Source organism: Aquila chrysaetos, chromosome 4 (assembly GCF_900496995.4).
Source record: "Aquila chrysaetos chrysaetos chromosome 4, bAquChr1.4, whole genome shotgun sequence".
Lineage (NCBI taxonomy): Eukaryota > Metazoa > Chordata > Aves > Accipitriformes > Accipitridae > Aquila > Aquila chrysaetos.
The window spans coordinates 30,986,456-31,007,926 of record NC_044007.1 but is presented as its reverse complement, the minus strand read 5'-3'; the positions used below and the strand labels follow the sequence as shown (position 1 = coordinate 31,007,926).

Sequence of the window (21,471 nt, the reverse complement as noted above, 5' to 3'; positions counted from 1 at the left end):
TATCCATGTAGTCTTGATTATCAGCAAGGATATCCAAGCAAATGATAAGATGAAAGACAACAAATATTTTCCTTATTCTTAAAAGTAAACTTTTTGATGATAAGGAAGATTTGGGAACATTCATCTGAATCTTTCCTGGAAAAGAAATCAGGTTCTAGCTATCAAGTTATGCTGTGTTCTGTTTCTGTGCACTTTTTGCTCTATTCCACCAAAAGAGTGAATAAGATGCCTGCTCAGTCACCAACCTTAATCTACTGAAATTGGCTAGGATTTGGAGGTGAGCAACACAGATCAGAGTATAGTAGGTGACAACCATGAATCTATAACCTGCATATTGGATGAAAAGGAAACATATAGCCAAGGAATTGAATATAATGATAATTGTTTTTCATATTAACCTATCAGAACCTATAAATATTGGAATTCAACAGAAAAAACTGTGACATTCAGCCATCACAACATTTAAAAAATCACAACAACATTCATCAAAATTTTATTTTGAGGAAGAAAGTGTTAACTATATTGAAACTTGTTAGTTTAACAAGAAAAGCAAATTTTAAAAGTTGAAGGTAGATTAAAATGCAATGTTTAGAATAACCTAAATCTTTGCATTTTACTTCAGCAGGTGAGATCATTTTAGCAGAGAATGTATCTTTTTTTTTTGGTTCATTGTAAGTGTGATAATAGTTGCAAAATCGAATTTCTGTCATCTGAAATAGAGGATACTAAAGCAAGAAGTACCATAATCAAGCTTTCAGAGAAGAAATAGAGGAGTATGTATTAATAACTAAGCACAGAAATAAAAATGAGATTAGTTGCTGAAAAATTGTTCCTGTCAGGTTTACCATATGTTTTAAGGGGACTGCTAGTAACACCTATGATCACTAAGCTAAAAAAGGGAGAATAAATCTAACAACCAAGGTAGCAGATGGTCCATGATCAGTAAAAAGTGATTCATTACAGAAATGTGTCCAGAATTATTTCATTGCCATTGCCTTGTCAAAATCCTGACAGAAATTCAACAAAATTTTCAGCATATGTGAATCAATGGCTGAAATGCTACAAACTTGGCCAGAAATTGTAAATTTGAAAATGCACTGGTGAAAATTGGCAAACTTTATGAAACTACTTTATTATCCCAGGTAATAAAGTGGAATGTTGATACAATTAATGAGCTGTAAAAGAGGTCTAGTTCAATGTACAGGAAGTCATGATGAATTAAAAAGCAAAAAGAAATTGCTGGGCAACTGTAGGTCACCAATAATTTTTTGATGCATTTATTGTCATTGCCAATAACAAATCTAATATGAAATGTAAAGAAAATTTCATTTGTAACACAGTGTTGTTTGTTAACTTCTGGTGATGTTAGTTAGCATAGAGTCAATGATTAACTCTCATTTGAAAATGCCAGCAGTCTGTCATTCCTCGGAGCAAGTTTGCAGAATGTTATCACATATTTCATGCTCTGAAGTTGGACTTCATGTTATTTCAATGTGTGAAAAATCTTAGTTACTGGAGCACAGAAATTGCCAAATTGTTCCTTTTTAAAATTTTTTTCAAGTAACAGGGATAATTTGAACTATAGTCTGTCACCATAAAAAAAGTAAAGGAATAAGTAATTAAATAATGTCATGAAAACAAAGCAAGGACAACACCGTTCATGAACTTCCCTCATTTCAAAATCTACCACATAATCACTCCTTTTAAGCACAGGTCTGGAGCGTGGCAGGAGACATGAAGCCATACTCTCATTCAATCGTTACAAAAAAAGGCATGATCTTCAGCAGATATATAGAGTATTAAATATGCACATCAAATAAAGTATCCTTTCCTATTTTGAACAGAATGCAATAATTTCTTTGGTCTGCATTCACACACAGGTCTAAATATCCTATTTCTGGGGAGCCAAATAGTCTCTAGGAAGCAGATTTGAGAAATCTTGTCATATACATTAAATGACTCGGTTGGTGGAATTCAAATTACCTGAACACCACTTTATTCACATATTGGTTGCAAATCCCCCCGCCCCTTTTTTAACACAAGCATACAATGCATCAGTAGTCACAGAATTTGTTAAATACTATTAAATAAGGGTGATAATTATTTAATAAAAATGAATAAAAATTTACAGAGAGTTGTTAATGTTCAGGATTGGTGGGACACTTTTCATCTGTGGTTGATATGATCTCAAAATATTCAAAAAGCAGACCAGAAAAGAGGGCTCTGCTTGCTTCTGTAAATATCTAAGACATATTAAGTGGGAGACTGAAGCAGAATTGAGAAATAAATCAAGTTATATAAGTTATTTTTGGAAGAAAATATTGGTCTGTTCTTCATTAGTCCTACATAAAAACACAGAAGCAGGAAAGCACTCCACAAAATAGGAGAAAAAGACCTAAAGCTTCACAAAGCTATTAACCCTTTTACCTTCCTTTATTCATCTTGAATTCAACCTCCAATTGTCAGGATATTTCTCTTTAGGGTTTATCTCCAGAGAGATGCTTAGAGAAATTAATTCAAATCAATTAACAAGTCTGATTTATGGAGGACTAGTTAAACAGTATTAACTCCCTGTATAGACATTCAAAATCAGAACTGAAGTAAATTAAAGGGGTTCTAATTCACCTGGAAATTAAGTGAGTTAAGTTGAATAAAGAATACTTTCCTTGGGAAGAAAGAGTCACAATAAATGTTTAATGTAATCTAATTAATCCATTTAAAATGTGTAATTTTGTTTAATTTGTATGAGCTTTCTTGATTGTCTTTATAGACTCAGACAGTGAGGGCAGATCTGCATGGATCATTTATTAGAAAATTTGATGAACTTCAATGTGTTTACTTCCACCTAAAAATGGAATTATATCAGGGGCTTCCTAATTAAAAGCAACACTTCAAAACATTCATTACAATGATTAGGAGTAGTAATAAGCAGTGCCAGAATCTCTCCACACACAGAAACAGTTAAATTATATGATCTGAAGGAAAGAATTACTGATTGAATGTGCAAAAGAGAAATACTAGATTCGATGAAATTAAAAAATTCTGAGAAATGGTATTTTCTTCTTCTACTTTTTTTTGGTTGTTGTCCAGATTCTGTAGCCCTGCCTTTTAGCAGATAAATTACACTTGCACATGTTATGTGGAGGAAAAAAACCACTAACCCTCAAAAAAATTAAGGGTATTTCAAGCCTGCAAAATAATATAGAGTATTTTCAGGGAGTGTCTGTCTTCTGAGAGCTTAAATTGATAGGCATGCGTATTATTTAAACTGACTTTTGGGTTTGCATAAGCAATTGCTGTTCATCATCTTCATCAGTATGAAATTGTTTACCTGTTGACAAAGATGAAGCTATATTATTTTTTCCAGTACTATTTCTAATAGTATGATGTAAAAATTATATTGAAATCTTCAATATTTATTTTTACACATCAAGCCAAACTGTATAGCTTGTATCGTCCTTCACTGAAACAGCAATTCAGTCATGTAGTTTTCTTGGTAATTATTTCATGTGGTGTATTTTTATTATTACTTTAGGTTTATTCTAAAAGAAGTCAACATAGTGTCCAGATACAATGCCATGCTGGAATCTTATTCTATTTTTAAAATAGCTGTAATAAACTACAATTTCCTCTTTAGTTTTCCATTAGGATCAACTTCAGTACAAATTGTGATAGACAATTCTAATAAAAATTGATAGGTTCTGTCCCTCAAAAACATTGGTTACTGTCGTAGATTAAAAATTACAACTCTTCATTTCTCCATAAGGAAGGAAAGATGTTTGAAGGTTTCATACTGTAAGGATTAAAAGAACAAGTCAGAAAATAACATCCTATATATTGTCCAAATGACCCATGGGTGATGGGAAATTACAATTTCCCTCTTTTGATGTAAAACCACTTTTATTTCAGTTGTTGCAGTTTGGAAGTTACTTTCATTTAATAAAATCATATTCTTGCCTGGTGTTTTCCCTGAATGTTAGAAAATCCAGTAACATACTAGAACAGTCATTAACAAAATAGCCTAGATTGCAACAAATAATACTGCTTTTGTTCATACTCATAGCAGATTCTGGAGAACTCGTTAAGCCTCCTTGTTTTAGAGAACTTACTAGCTTTTGTACGAGCCAGAATGACAGAACTTTACCATAGGTAAAGCAAAAAAAAAAGGGGGGGGGGAGATCCTCTTAAAACATTAACATACTTGGAAAAAGAATTAGAGAAGTGGGCTAGACTTTCTACATTTCTTAAACAAAACCAACAAAAGTGGGTTTTTTGGCATTGAGTGGAAGAAATACAGTGGCCATACTGGGTCCTTAAAATGTTTAGCTTTCATCACAAAAAAAAGGTAGCTATTTTGTGAAATTAATTGGAGACTGTAAATGGAGACTAAAGCACACAAGCAAATTCTGAAAATTGTTATGATTCCTTTTAAGACAAAAAAATGCTGTATGAAGAACTAAAAATCAGCACAAACAATACAGGTGGAATTCAAATTGTATGTATCTGGCTGGTATAATAGTCAGTAATTATTTTTTTCTTACTATCTTTCTTATAGTAGTAACCTGGTAGAAAAAAAATTGTTATGAGGTGTGTGTGTGTATTTTCTGAGGATATATACTATATTAATATCACTAAAACTGCATAACCAATATAATTACATCAGTTACACCTAGACTGTTTTCTGTATTGTCAGCTGAAGACACAATGAATGGAAACACATCCTGTTGGCCTGATGCTTCATTTTATGAAAACATGGACATTATGAGTTAATAGTGAAAGCTTGAATGAATGCTTGAAATTTCAGACATCATTTTTGTTTACAGTGTTCAATAATTTGGCTTTACTAGCATATCAGACCTAACACCAGCCTCTTGTCTTGGATTGTATAAGGTCTTTGAAAGATCCTTCCTAGTTATTTAAAATAGGTTAATGTCACACCCATTTTCAAAGGAGGGAAAGAAGGAGGATCTGGGCTAGTCAGCCTCACTCACCTCAGTCTCTGGGAAGGTTATGGAAGTCATTTTAACATGAAGGACAAGGAGATGTCTGTGAACAGCGAGTATGAATTTATCAAAGGTAGATTATACTTGCCCAGCATGATTGCTTCTTTCATGAGATGACTTGGTCAGTGGATGAGGAAAGAGCAGTATTGATTGTTGCTTTCCTTGTCCTTCACAAGGTAATTACTACTGCCTTTTATAGATGTAGGAAATTAATGTTTTCTGGGGTTTTCTGTTTGGTTTTGGGGGGTTTTGTTCCTGCTGTTGTTGGTTGCTTTTTTTTAATAAAGAGTTCAATATATTCCTTCATTAGAAAAGAGGTTTTGGAAAAAGTGGACAAGAAAACCTGGTCTGAAAAGCTTTGCTGTGATGTGGTAGAAAAGCACTGTGCTTACAGAAGCTGTAATCACATAAATAGAAAAATGGTGAAATTAATCTGTGAATTGTAGATTGGCAACATACTGTCCTCTCAAATATTTGAATTGTGTTAAAATGGAAAGCCAGTATTTTTGGCCAATATCTAGACATTCTGACCCTCATATCTGTAAATTCAGGCTGGGCTGGAAGGAAGATGGCCATTTAAATTCTAACTCTTCATTGGACTAGATGTCCTGGACAAGTATCCATTCTGTTCAGCATCTGCATTTCTGAAACAATTCAGGTGGACATAAGAGGAAGTCATCTGCGTATAGTACAATGTCCAGTATGCAGAGATGTCATTACTCTTGACTCCTATCTCATAAAAGGAATATGGGTTATTACCCCCAAGTGATTGAGATGAAGGGTGGAAATGGGGAGGAGTAACTGAAGAAAAAATAAAGCAGCCAAGAAACAAATGGTGCCCTGTACAAGATGGTTTATTCCAACTTCCTGAAGGTTGTTTTGAATGCTGGAGGAAACATAATATTCAGATCTGTGCCAACACTTCTTCCTCCAAACTGAGCTGATTGGGATATACTAGAGCAGAAAATAGCAGGTAGAGCACCATGTAGCCCAGGAGTTAGGTGGTGAAACACAAGAGGGGAGTTTATTATTTGAATGTGGTTTTGGAGGTCCATAAGATGGTTATGAGGCTGTGTCTATTTTATGATAATAGATCATACTGAAGATCAAGATTCTTGATCCTAGACACCCGAGTCACACATCTGATGTGCTAGAATATCTCTCTGTTTACTGTGAACAATAAAGAAGTTTCTGTGGGAAGGGTGGTTAGTGGTGGGGGATGAATGTTGATTTTCTACACTGCTTTTGAAGACGAGTTCTCATTGGGCTCTGTGATTCACAGACATAAATTTATCCCTAGAGAATGTTTGCCAAAAGTTGTTGCTCCCTAGTTACCCGGAATTTCCTGATTAATAAATTTGAATTTAGGGTGCTTATGTTTTGTTGAGATAATGCTGTTTCTTGGAGCTGTTCTGCAATACTTTCTGGATTTTTCTTTGTTTTGTTTGTGGGTTTATTTTTTTTTTTTTTAAAGTAGAGCTGAATATTTACAGACAAAAATAAGAAATTCTCCAGAAGTATTCTCCAGCATAATAGACATTTTATTTCCACTCTTTTTTCTAGTCCTAAAAAGGCTTGACATGAAAGGCCTGTTATTTCTTCTAGTCCATTTCCCACTTCATGATTGTTCCCTGAGTTATATCTACTAGCTATTTCTTGCCCTCCCCAATAACAAAGCACCCTTCCACATATACATGTACATATACATTATTTTATTTTTTATTTTCTATATCATTAAACATGGCACTATTTGACTACCCCACAACTTCAAATAAATATATCTTATCAACAATGTTAATCACTTTGACAAATGAGGAAAAAGGCAAGAAGAAATTTTCCTTTAAATGTCATTTTGCTACAAGTAATGGGTGGAACATAGGACCATATTACTGGATGTTACTGATATGTTCAGGATTCGTGGCTTCACTTTTAGTATTGCCTACAATTTGAAGAAGTTTTTCTTTTTTGAAAAGATAAATACCTTGCATACAGCTAATAATTTACCGAGACAAAAAGCAAGACCAAGTAGTTGTCTCTCTCAAATAGCAACTCACTTTGAAAGATGCTTTTTTTCTGTCTACTGTAGGCATTTAGGAAGGTTCAGCTTTTTGTAGCCAGTGAATTGATATGAGTGGGGCTAGGCATGTGTTTAAAGAGAGTTACTTTCTACCTGTTTGTGGAATAAATTGTGTCTGACTGCTACATAACTAGCCATTTATAGAGATATACCTTATTTTTTTCCACTATTCCTTGTGCAGGTGCTTATCTTCTTTGTTCACTGCTTCAAATAATCATGGACTAAATTAACCACAATTATAAAACACAGCAGAATTAATGAAAATATATACCTCCTTTCAGTGCTCAACTAGTATATTAAATTATAGTGAAATATTTTACCAATTGCATATTCAGAATGCAAATATTCACAAATCTCCCAAATGCCATCAGATACTGTACGTAACACTCCATTTAATAAAAAAAAATAGCTAAATAAAGAAAATATGCCATTTAACATCAACTAAATAACTGCTGAATATCAGAAAAAGGAAATAAAGTTGGAAAGGCTTGATTCTGATTTCACCTAATATGACAGAGAATTTTTGCAAGCAAAAGCACATCTCACTGCTGCAGATTCTTCTGCATTTGCAATGTGATAGAATAGTAAAGGGGAAAAAAAATCCAAACCTAGCCCAGAAACAATTCAAGTTTCCTATCAAATAGACTTTCACAATGACAAATGACTGTAGGCTATCATGGAACAAAACTATTTACTACTCTCATATATTGGTAAGATTTTATGTATTTCTTATTTTTCTAAGCTAAAATTGCTTCTGCTTTCTTTCTGTTTTTAAAACATGTGTTTTAACTTTATTTAAAATTTGATTTCTGAAAGCATAGTTAACACTGAGTTAAATAATAATTTAATCAGAATGGCCTGAGTATGCACAGTTCATGCAAGTTCTACTACCTTCTCTTATGTAGTTTTTATTTTTCTCATACATATGAAATCCCTAGAGCTAAAGGATTTTGCAAAATCAAACATACCCATAGGCTCAGCAAATCTGAAGGGTCCTATGGTGTCTGTACAGTCAAACAATTTTTAAAATGTTTGCAGAGAATTCTGATAGGAAGTGTACCCTGGGTGGCATTAGCAAGAGGACAGCCTGCAGGCCAAGGGAAGTGATTATTCCCCTCTATTTCACACTTGTGATGCTGAGGCTGAAATCCTGCGTGCAATTCTGAGCTCCTCAATAGAAGAAAGACAAGGGTAGCCTGGAGAGAGTCAAGCAGTAGAGGCTGGAGACCCAGCTTTGCTTAGCCCATAGACTGCAGGGGTGAAGGAGAATATCATTGCTGTCTTCAACTCCCCATTTTTTGGTTGCAGGAAAGATGGAGCCAGACTGTCCTCAGAGATGCAGGGGTGAAGGAGAATATCATTGCTGTCTTCAACTCCCCATTTTTTGGTTGCAGGAAAGATGGAGCCAGACTGTCCTCAGAGATGCAGGGTGAAGAGGTAACTGTCACAAGATACAACAAAGGAAATTCCCATGAGACTGAAGGAGAAGAGTTTTCCTCAGAAGAGTGGTTATGCATAGGGTCAGAGGCCCCGGGAGGTTGCAGGAATCCCCATCCCTGGAGATATACAAAACTTGACTGGAAAGGTCCTGGGCCACATGCTCAAACATTACCTGACTTTGAGTAGGAAGATGGATAAGATGACCTCCAGAGCTGCCTTCCAGCCTAAAACATTCAATAGGTCTATGAATTTAAGAAGGACATGTAGGTTTTACAGAAGCTGGTATATATATTAATTTCTGAAAACAACAACACTGAAAACATATACTGCGTAATCACTCCATGGTTTTGTTTCTAGAACTCAGGACATTTTATTCACAGACCTCATTCTTTTAGTTAGAAAGTGCAAGTTTAAGTTCTGAATCCTTGCCTTCTGAGTGTTAGGGTGGAGAAACTCTATTCATAAACCTATGTTATTTCAACAACACAAATCCTGGACCATTATTAGAATTTTTCTCCATGATGGATGAGATAATTAATCATTTCTTTATCTTTCTTAAAGCAATTCTTATTCCTCTGCTCTGATCACTACTTTTCAAAACCAAACTTAAAATTTTAGAGGTGATTGTTAAAATGTGTCTAAACCCATTTTTCCTTGTCAAAAAGTTTCATTTAGATGGAAAAGCATTGGGGGGGGGGGGGGGGGGCGGGGGGGGGAGGAATCCTACTTTAAAGAAAGATGAAGGCAAAAAAAATCTGAAAAATATCCAATGGAAAATCACATTTTTATAGCTTTACAATAAAAATGCAGTCTTTAATTTTGCAGAAATACATATACCCTCATGAAATTTCCAAATTAAAGTTATACAAAAAGGTTGATTTTGACTAATCAGAACACCCTGACAGTCTTGAAATAATTTAATTTTCTCTATTTTTCCCCGTACCTCACTGATAGCATCTATATATTGGGGGTTTATTTGCTTAAATTTTGGTCAAGTCCATTGATATTTCATTCTATCTCTCCCAGAACAAAATGATTGAAGTATGGGTACACTAATGTGTACTGGAGAAAACTCTGGAATAGATTAACTTTTGTCTTTATCTGACTACAATACAGAGACTTTTGGTTCATTCTTTTTGTAAATTTTTTTTTACATTTTTTCAACATGCATGTGTTAAATATCAGGAAAGTACCTTATCTTGTAGATTCTGCTAGTTTCTCTCATAATTTCAAGTAAGTACAAAGACTACATGTAGTGTTTTTAACAAATATGATTTGCTCTCTTGATATTTTATTTATTTATGAAGTATCATGCTTACTTGTGGTGCTACAAAAGTAATTAACAGTATATATAATGAGTCACAGTGAAAAACTGACACAGTGGATGTTATTTGAATTCCAAATGGTCTTGATTTACAAGCCTGGTTCATAACTTCACTTCTAATGATTAATAATACCTTACCTTTTTACATGTAGTTTTCATAAAAGGGGATCTCAAAGCACTTTACATCAGACACAGGCAACTGTTGCACTGCATTGCCAGGATCTTGAGGTTTAGTATATACATGCAGTGTAAAAAGAATTGTAAAAATTAGAAAGGGAAAGAAGAACGAACATGCGATATAACTGTCTTAAAGTTGAAATGGCATTTTGGCTTATTTCAAATAATGACAAGGTGTACAGTAGAAGTTAATGGCAACTGCGGGGGGGAGTGAGCAAGTGACTGGGTAGGGGCTTACGTGCCATCTGGGGTGAACTCACCGCTTTTTACAATTATGATAATATAATATAATATAATTTGTAAAGAAGGAGAGGAATAAAGTTTATTGCACTCTTGGAGAATGGAAAGTTCTGCTGGCCAAAGCCCATCAGGTCACATGAAGCAATTTGAAAATTATTATCACTGATGTATGCTGAAAAAAAGTTGTTGTGGAAAGGGCTATTTTGCGGAGATTTTATAATTTGGATACGAATCTTTCTACTGCTTGAAAACATAAATTTTGTCATGTATTCTATCTTCAAAACCAGTCTGCTTTAATAGAATCAGACAGTTGTGAATTACTTAGATGATGATTTGACCCCCTTCTTCACTTTATAACTTTCTTGAACATGTTTAGCATTCAAAAATGATTCTCTTTTGGCTGTCAGCATTTGGGTCTTGATCCTAGACGACCTACTTGTGTACTTATTATCACCACTGAAAGTAGTCTAAGGAGTAATCTTGTTTAAGTATTCAGCATTGTACAAATAAAATATTGTGTACAAGTCTTATGACCTGATTCTATGAATGTGGAAATAGAGAAGAGTTCCCAAAGGAGGACAACATAAATAACCAAGAGTTTGGGAAATAACCCTTATCTTCAGAGGCTTGTATTGCTGAGTCCTGGGAGGGAACACTGGATCATGAACTCTTAGTCCTCTACTGTAACAGAAAGTCAAAAACTGTAGAGAAGAAATAAAAAATACAGAAAGAAATAATTTGAAAAATGGATCAACCTCATTTTAAAACTAGTTCTGTTTTGTCTCAATCTTCCCTCCAGAGGCTTGTTCTGGGAATTTACAAATCTTCTAGTGGCTAGAAAGCTTGTTCTGGTTTCCATCTTCAAAGTATGCAAGGCCGCTAAGACCCATTTTTTCTTGCCCTAATTCTCCCATTAGGTTAAAGAGTTCATCTCCATCCCTTGAGTATGCACTTACACAGGGAAAGTTTTTTGATATATCTTGCTTTTTGATCTTGGCAGCTTCATAGTACCTATGGTTGGAAATTTAAGTTTGAAAAATTTATTGTCAAAATCAGATTCAGTATCTTAGTTAGAGAGGTGATTCAATTTCAAAACAACTCATTAAAAGAGGTGGTGGAATCCCTGGTGTTTGGCAAAATGGAATTTCTTCCCAAAAGATATGCTTTGAAGCAGTGTTTAGAGAAAATGTTTGGCTTCTTTGTGTAGGAGAAATGAGACTGTCACTGGTTTATTTTGGTCTCAGGAGGTCTGAATGTACATACAGGGTCTGGCTGGGATGGAGTTTGTATTCTTCACAGCAACCCACATGGTGCTGTGTTTTGGATTTGTGACTAAAACAGCACTGAAAAAACACCAGGTTTTTTGTTATTGCTGCACAGTGCTTGCACATCATCAAGGTTTTTCTTTTTTTTTTTTTTTAACCTTTTTCCCACTCTGCATTTTCCTCTCCCCAGCAGATAGGCCAAGGGTGTGCAAGAAGTTGGGAGGGGACACAAGCAGCTGATACTAACTGACCAAAGGCATATTCCATACCATATGACATCATGCTCAGTAATAAAAGCTCAGGGAAAGGAGGAGAAAGGGGGGATGTTTGGGGTTATGGCATTTGTCTTTCCAAGTAACTGTTATGTCTGCTGAGGCTTTTCTTTCCAGGAGGTAGCTAAACATCTGCCGGACGATAGCAAATAGTGAATAAATTCCTTATTTTCCTTTGCTCACATGCACAGCTTTGTTTCACGTGTTAAACTATCTTTACCTTGGCTCATGAATTTTCTTGCTTTTTCTCTTTCAATTCTTTCCCTCATCCTGCTGAGGGGAGTGAGTGAGTGACTGGGTAGGGGCTTAGGTGCTGACCAGGGTCAACTTACCATGGTATCCTTTTACAATCTACATTTTGAGGTCTGAGCAGTATATAAGACTGCAATACTAGTATTTCTAGCACAGCCATTGTGGTGGATTGACCCTGGCTGGACGCCAGGTGCCCACCAAAGGTGTTCTACCACTCCTCCCCTCTCAGCTGGACAGGGGAGAGAAAATATAACAAAGGGCTTGTGGGCCAAGATAAGGACAGGAGAGATCACTCACCAATTACTGTCATGGGCAAAACAGACTCAGCTTGGGGAAAATTAACTCAATTTATTACCAATTAACCAGACCAGGGTAATGAGAAATAAAACCAAATCTCAAAACACCTCCCCTCCACGCCTCCCTTCTTCCCGGGCACAACTTCACTCCCAGATTCTCTACCTATCCCCCCGAGTGGTGCAGAGGGACACGTAATGGGGTTTACAGTCAGTTCATCACACGTTATTTCTGCCACTTCATCCTCCTCAGGGGCAGGACTCATCACACTCTTCCCTGCTCCAGCGTGGGGTCCCACCCACGGGAGACAGTCCTCCACGAACTTCTCCAACGTGGGCCCTTCCCACGGGCTGCAGTTCTTCACGAACTGCTCCAGCATGGGTCCTTTCCACGGTGTGCAGTCCTTCAGGAGCACACTGCTCCAGCATGGGTCCCCCACGGGGTCACAAGTCCTGCCAGAAAACCTGCTCCGTGGGCTCCTCTCTCCACAGATCCACAGGTCCTGCCAGGAACCTGCTCCAGCATGGGCTTCCCATGGGGTCACAGCCTCCTTTGGACACCCACCTGCTCCGGCGTGGGGTCCTCCAGGGGCTGCAGGTGGAGATCTGCTCCACCGTGGACCTCCATGGGCTGCAGGGGGACAGCCTGCCTCACCATGGTCTTCCCCACGGGCTGCAGGGGAATCTCTGCTGCGGCGCCTGGAGCATCTCCTCCCCCTCCTTCTTCACTGACCTTGGGTTCTGCAGGGTTGTTTCTCTCACATGTTCTCGCTTCTCTCTCCGGCTGCCATTTCTGTCTGTCCCAGCAACTTTTTTCCTTCTCAAATATGTTATCACAGAGGTGCTACCACTATCGCTGATTGGCTGGGCCTTGGCCGGTGGCGGGTCTGTCTTAGTGAGACAAGGGGAGTCAAAAGAATCTCAGTAGACATAATAAAGGGGGATGAAGGATGATGTTTAGCGCTTACATTGTTGAAATTAGCTGACATAGAGACAGTCCTTGATAAGAAGAGCTGGTCCTAAGAACCAGCCAATAAGGTAAAGACAGTTCCTGATAAGAAGCAGGAGCAGGCTCCAAGAGCCAGCTAAGACTGGTTTTGCGGCTTGGGTGAATACCAAGAAATCACTGAGCCTGCGCAAGAAGAAAGGTTACTAGCGGTGACGAAGAGGAGTCATCTATCTTCATCTCTGCGACCACCAGACGACCACCATAAAGAGGCACTGCGCAAGCGCAGTTGAGAGGAGACTATGGAAATGACCTCTCGGAGCTAATTTTAATATGAAGCGGGGACAGGTCATGCATATGTATAGGCGTATTGTGAATATGTAACACTTGACTGTATAAACTTGAAACTAACTGCCGACTCGGGCGCGCACGACTTTGGTGGGACTACCCCCCGTGCTGCCCAGCGCTGAATAAACATACCTACTTTACAATCTCACTGATTGTGGAGTCCGTTTCCGCACGTCAGTTTGGCGAGCCAGCCAGGAGACTCTCTGCTCGGCTGCGGGACCGACTGCGGAGCGGACTCCCCTCGGCGCGCCCCGAGCACTTTCCTCGGAGGGGCCTCCGCTGCCAGCCGCTCACCACGGGAGCAGACGACGACCTCCTGAAGCCGCGGACCAAACGGTGTGTTTCACAGAGGGAGCCTGTAAAGGTACAGGCCGGGGCAGCTGGTAAATCGCACAGAGACGTCTGGCGTGCAGCAGAGTCCCCGTATGGGAGGAGGGTACCCTGTATCGTAAAAAAGGGGGGATTTGCTGACCGATAGAGCGGCCGCTAGCGATCTTGGAGGTAGATCGAGCAAATCCGGGGTGACCGCTGCATCCCAGTATCGGGAGCCAGGACGGACCTGTCGATGACTGGTATATAAGAGGCAGGAGAAGGGTAAGCGGACCCCCTCGCAATTGCGCTTGGTTTACTTTTGCAGCTGCTGAAAGGTTGTCAACTGGAGCGATGATTGTATGATGTGAATGTTTGGAAGTTTATGATTTTGTGTGGGTGTGTGGAAATGATATGTTGAAATTTATAGGTGTATGTATGTTTGTTAATGTGTGAATGTCTTTACGTCTTAATAGGGGTGATTCCCTGTTTTGTATGTGGGCTTGCAACTGGACTATATAATAGCAATTAGCATCCGGCTTGGGTTTTGTTGAAGTGTAAATCTTGTGGGAGGAGGTGGTACTGTACATCTAACAGACGGAAACCAGACTGCCTTGAGTGTTTTCCCAAATTCCACACTTCTGTGATGGGAAACAATCAAGGAGGAGTATTGAGGAAGAGTCCTTTGGGTTGTGTAATTGCCCACTGGAAAGATATTGTTGGGACCGGAGGTACGGAAAGTAAAAAGAACCTTATTAAATACTGCAATCAATGGTGGCCGTTGTATAAGTTAGAAGGTGATGCTAAGTGGCCACTTAATGGGTCAATAGATTATAATACTCTATTACAACTAATGTTGTTTTTAAGGAGAGAAGGAAAATGGGATGAGGTTTCGTATGCAGACATGTTTTTCACCCTCCGAAACCATCCAGAGTGGCAAAGGGACTGTGGAATGGTATCCCCACAGGACCCCATGGTGCTTGCACTTGAGCGAGAGAACAACAAGGAGCTTAGAGGTAAACTGAGGCGGTGTTGTTCGGCATGTAGTATTGGACAAAGATGTACTAAGGCAAATAAAATCCATCAGGTACCAGAACAAGATCTAACTGATTTGTTTCAGCCTCCCCCTTGATCACAGGAACAGGATGCAGACTCGGATAGAACTCCAACCCCCCCGAACAGCCCTGTATCTTCCCGTACTAGGAAGAAAACTACCTCAACAGCTTTACAAGCACCTCTCAGAGAGGCAGTGGGGCCGGATGGGGGGACGATGTTAATCAAAGTACCCTTTTCTACTGCTGACCTAGTGGAATGGAAAAAGGTTGCAAAAGATTATAGGAGTGATCCGATAGGTGTAACTAAGCATTTCCAATTTATTGTAAAACAGCATAACCCTGATTGGAAGGATATACAGCTATTACTGGAATATATGACTGAGACAGAGAAACAGCTGATTTTAAAAACAGCAGGGAATCTTGCTGAAGACCATTATAAGATTACAGGAGGGGACATTAAGGAATATTTCCCTCTCCAAGACCCAAAGTGGGATGTTAATAGATCTGCACATATGGAAAGATTGCAGGGGTATCAGGAGTGGATTGCAAAAGGAATGGAGAAAGCAATCCCCAAAACTATAAATTGGTCAGCTTTATATGCAGTTAAACAGAGTCCTTCCGAGTCTCCATCTGAATTCCTGGATCGACTGAGGGATGTAATGTGCCGCAGCACACCGCTAGATCCTGGGTCAGAGGTAGGAATACAACAATTAGTCTCCCTGTTTTTGGGTCAATCTACAAGGGATATAAGGCGTAAACTTCAGAAATTACGACCTACAGAGAGTAGGAATTTAGAAACATTGTTGGATGAAGCATGGAGAGTATTTAGTAACAGAGAGGAAGGATATAGGCAAGGGCAAAAGAAATTACTGGCTGTTATCCAGGAAGAAAGAGGAAGAGGGCCTAGACGAGACTTGCCCCGACTTGGCAAGGATCAATGTGCTTTGTGTAAGAAATTTGGTCATTGGAAAAAGGAATGCCCAAGGAACAAGGAGGATCAGAGGGCTCAAACAGGAAGAACGGTAGCCCATGTGAAGGGAGATTGACGGGAACCTGGGGAATCTACCCTAGCGGATCCACTGGTTATAATTAAGCTAGGGAAAACACAACAAGAGGTAGAATTTTTGGTAGATACAGGAGCAACATACTCGGTTCTGAATCAAGCTTTGATGCCTCTGGGAGATGATTATGTCATGGTGAAAGGAGCGACTGGCCAAAGTGAGAAGGCATATTTTTGTAAACCTTTAAAATATAAATTAGGAAAACAGTGGGGCATTCATAAATTTTTATATATGCCCAACTCCCCAAAGGCACTTTTGGGAAGGGACTTGTTGGAACAATTGGGAGCAAAAATTGTATTCAAAAAGGGAGAAATTACTCTGGAGGTAAAAGATCAGCAATATGTTCAAATATTGAGCCTAACCTTAACCAGTCTCCCCTAGAAGGAAGCATTAATGAGGACATCTTAAACCAAGTGTACCCAGGGGTATGGGCTACTGATGCACCTGGAAGAGCGAAAAGTGCTCCACCTGTTGAAGTTAGGATCAAGGAAGGCCAAAAGCCGGTAAGAATTAAACAATATCCCCTAAAGAAGGAAGACAGAGAAGGAATCCGGCCAGTGATAGAAAAATTTTTGCAATTGGGATTATTAAAAGAATGTGAGTCTGAATTCAATACCCCTATATTACCTGTTCGGAAGCCCGATGGGTCATATCGGATGGTCCAAGACTTACGGGCGGTGAATAAGATAACTGAAGATCTTTACCCAGTAGTGGCAAACCCATATACCCTGTTGACTGTATTAACACCTGAATTGACTTGGTTTACTGTTTTAGATTTGAAGGATGCCTTCTTTTGCCTCCCTCTCCATGAAGCCAGCCAAAAATTATTCGCATTTGAATGGGAAAACCCCAAAAGTGGTCGAAAGACCCAGCTCACTTGGACGGTGTTGCCACAAGGATTTAAGAATAGTCCTACCATTTTTGGCAATCAGCTTGCGAAAGACTTAGAATCCTGGGAAGCCCCGTCTGAGGAGGGGAAACTGTTGCAGTACGTGGATGATATCCTGATCGCCACCAAAACAGAGAAAGATTGTATGACGTGGACGGTGAGTCTGTTAAATTTTCTGGGACTCCAAGGGTACCGGGTATCCAAGAAAAAGGCACAGGTAATGCAACGCAAAGTGAATTACTTGGGCTATGAAATTAGTGCGGGACAAAGAACTTTGGGACAGGCCCGTAAAGAGGCAATATGTCAAACTCGGAGACCTCAGACAGTAAAAGAGTTACGGACTTTTCTGGGAATGACAGGGTGGTGCCGATTGTGGATCTATAATTATGGATTGCTTGTTAAACCACTGTATGCGTTGACAGCCACTGAGCAGAAACACCTTGAGTGGAACAAGGAGACCGAACGAGCCTTTGAGCTACTGAAAAAGGCTTTGATGTCGGCCCCGGCCTTAGGACTCCCAGATGTGAGTAAGCCATTCCTTCTTTACTCCCATGAGAAGCAGGGCATTGCCCTGGGAATATTAGCACAAAACCTGGGTCCATATCGACGGGCAGTTGCCTACTTCTCTAAGCAGTTAGACACGACTGCAAAAGGTTGGCCTGGATGCCTGCGGGCGGTTGCGGCTATGATACTGAATATACAGGAAGCCCGAAAGTTTACTCTGGGCCAGAAAATGACTGTTCTGGTGTCTCACACAGTATCAGCAGTACTGGAAGCAAAAGGTGGACATTGGATCTCTCCACAAAGATTCCTGAGATATCAAGCTATATTGGTAGAGCAGGATGATGTGGAGATTGTAGTCACTAACATTGTTAACCCAGCTTCTTTTCTCAGCGGGAACACAGGAGAACCAGTACATCATGACTGTTTGGAAACCATTGAAGCAACATACGCCAGTCGCCCAGACCTGAAAGACAGCCCCATGGAAAACGGGGAAACGTGGTTCACAGACGGAAGCAGTTACGTCCTAAATGGTAATCGACATGCGGGATATGCTGTCACCACCAGCCAAGAGGTAATAGAATCAGGGGCTTTGCCCATGAACACTTCCGCACAGAAGGCAGAAATAATTGCTCTAACCCGTGCCCTGGAGTTGGCCCAGGGCAAAGTTGTGAACATTTATACAGACTCAAAATATGCCTTTGGAGTTGTACATGCACATGGAGCAATTTGGAAGGAGAGAGGACTACTGAGTTCTCAAGGGAAAAATATCAAACACGCAGAAGAAATTCTGAAGTTACTGGAAGCTGTCCAACTCCCTAAGAAAGTAGCAATTATGCATATTAAGGCACACCAGAAAGTGAGCTCAGATTTGGAAAAAGGGAACGAGCTGGCGGACAGAGAGGCAAAACAAGTGGCCAAAACAAAGGTAAAAACAGAAGGGGCTTTAATTCCGGATAGGCAGATCTCCCTAGAAGGTAAGCCAGAATACACCAAGGAAGATCAGAAGCTCATTACAGATTTAGAAGGGTCATATAATGAGGAAGGGTGGGCTCATACCCCACAAGGAAAGCTAATCATTCCCTCTTGCTTATTATGGCATTTGATACGGGAGGAACATAGGAAAAGACATTGGGGAACAGAGGCTCTGTATAATCATTTGATAAGAGAAGTTGTGGCTAGAAATTTATACACCACGGTGAGACAGGTGACTCAACAGTGTGATCTTTGCCTCCAGACTAATCCTAAGAATACCCCCAAGCCAGAAATGGGCCAGATTGGAAAAGGCAATGGGCCTGGACAACAATGGCAAATTGATTTTACAGAACTTCCAAGAAAAGGGGGGTATCGATATTTATTGGTATTAACTGATACCTTTTCAGGTTGGCCAGAAGCATTCCCAACAAGAACGGCTAAAGCTCGGGAGGTAACTAAAATACTAGTACAAGAGATAATACCACGTTTTGGGGTTCCAGCAACCATATCCTCTGACAGAGGACCACATTTTGTCTCAAAAATAGTACAACAAATTAGCCGCCATTTAGGTATAGATTGGCAGCTTCATACTCCATATCACCCCCAGTCGAGTGGTCAAGTGGAAAAAATGAACCACTTAATCGAACAGCAAATTGTGAAATTAGGACAAGAAGCAAATTTGACATGGCCTCAGTCTCTCCCTTTAGCCCTTCTGCGTATACGAACAAGACCAAGGGCGAAAGAAGGACTGAGCCCCTTTGAAATTCTGTATGGACAACCCTATGGGATACAGAGAGGGGTGTCTGTACAAGCGGGGGATGAAATTATGACTTCTTACATGGTAGCATTAGGTAAGCAACTTAATAAAATCAGGAAGCATGTGGTAGGGACTCGAGGGAGAGGTTTGGATGGGCCTGTACATAATATACAACCAGGAGATTATGTGTATATAAAGTCTCTTACAGAAAAAACTCTGGAGCCGCAGTGGGAAGGACCATTTCAAGTATTACTTACCTCCTTCACCGCGATTAGGATCAAGGAACAGAGCGCCTGGATCCATCACACTAGGGTGAAGAAGGCACCCAAAGGACAATGGACTTCACAAGAAAAGGGACCTTTGAAGCTCAAATTTGTAAGACATTGATTGTCATGCTCATCAGTTGGACCTTGCCCAAGGGGCAGGCCTGGGATCGAAATACTTATTTAAATATGACAGAGAGTATCTCAAAAGTACTAAATTTATCAGATTGTTGGGTATGTAATCCCCTTCCTCAGGGGAACATGGAACTCCCCTTTCTAGGAGTCCCAACCACAAACTGGACATCTCTTATTAAAGATGGGCCAGACAGGAATGGATTATGCCTTTATGGAAAGGGAAATACCCAGCGGGGACCCAGCTTTGATCTGGAGGTACCTGACCCTAAAGAGGTCTTAATTACTGGCCGTTGCTTAAATATTACTGATAATATTTGGGGAGACATGGATAATTGTAGCCTTGCAGAAAATCTGGGAACTTTTGATAAAGGAAAATTAGAACGTCTTGGACTGAACTTAACTATCAGTTTATATTATATCCGGAAACCAAAGAAGGGGCCAGAAAAGAAGGGGCAAGAACAAGACAGAAGGGAGACACATCTCGGTCCAAGATGCAACACAGGGCCCGGATACTGGTGGCTCTGTGGGGATGGCAGGGCCAGAAAGAGTTTACCCCAGAACTGGAAGGGACACTGTGTTCGGGGGTACCTTGCACCTCAGATCAGTATATTCGAGGGAGCTTCGCCTCCCCGAGGGTTTTTGAGAACACCTTGGCTCCGTGTAAAACGGACTGAAAACCCACTAATTATTCGAGGTACTAGGTACCATAGTTTTGTCCGATAGCTAATCCCCTCTTTAGGGGTAAGCGAGTTGGAGAAAGCTATCGTGAATATATCTGCTACATTAGAGGTTATAGAAAAAGCTACAATTGATGCAATTCAAGGGCTGCAACTGGAAATACAATCCCTAAGTAAAGTAGTACTCCAAAATAGAATGGGATTGGACATGCTTTTAGCAAAAGAAGGGGGCTTATGTGTAGTTATAAACCAAACCTGCTGTACCTATATCAATCAAAACCAACGAATTGAAACAGATCTTGAAGAGATATGGGAAAAGACTAGAATACTACATGAAGCTTCCCAAGATGACACTTCTTGGGACTTGACAGACATATTAGAAAAATTAACCTCCTGGTTGCCAGATTTGACATGGTTGAAGCAATTGTTTGTCACTATAATAATCATTATTCTCTTCTCTGTGGTTCTTGGCATAGTGGTTCGATGTGGCTTTTTGTGCTGTAGGAGTACAGGAGTCTCTTACAGTGAATGGAAAAAGAATCAGTTACGACGAAAACTCGAGACCAACAAATACTTTGAGAAGATGCTAGATAGGGAGATAATGTATTAGAAGTACTAGGATTAGATATAGTAAAAGAATTTACTATTTTCTAGAAAAGGGGGGACTGAGACAAGGGGAGTCAAAAGAATCTCAGTAGACATAATAAAGGGAGATGAAGGATGATGTTTAGCGCTTACATTGTTGAAATTAGCTGACATAGAGACAGTCCTTGATAAGAAGAGCTGGTCCTAAGAACCAGCCAATAAGGTAAAGACAGTTCCTGATAAGAAGCAGGAGCAGGCTCCAAGAGCCAGCTAAGACTGGTCTTGCGGCTTGGGTGAATACCAAGAAATCACTGAGCCTGCGCAAGAAGAAAGGTTACTAGCGGTGACGAAGAGGAGTCATCTATCTTCATCTCTGCGACCACCAGACGACCACCATAAAGAGGCACTGCGCAAGCGCAGTTGAGAGGAGACTATGGAAATGACCTCTCGGAGCTAATTTTAATATGAAGCGGGGACAGGTCATGCATATGTATAGGCGTATTGTGAATATGTAACACTTGACTGTATAAACTTGAAACTAACTGCCGACTCGGGCGCGCACGACTTTGGTGGGACTACCCCCCGTGCTGCCCAGCGCTGAATAAACATACCTACTTTACAATCTCA

At 39.7% G+C, this 21,471-nt stretch overlaps 1 protein-coding gene across 1 annotated transcript; it reads left to right on the top strand.

Annotated features, from left to right (window-relative positions):
- Window positions 1–19,708: 19,708 nt before the first annotated feature.
- LOC115340043 (endogenous retrovirus group V member 2 Env polyprotein-like) lies at window positions 19,709–20,959 on the top strand. Its single transcript, XM_030010836.2, is given in 1 exon segment — window positions 19,709–20,959. A coding segment is annotated over 1 exon segment (1,161 nt). The 3' UTR covers window positions 20,870–20,959.
- Window positions 20,960–21,471: the final 512 nt, after the last annotated feature.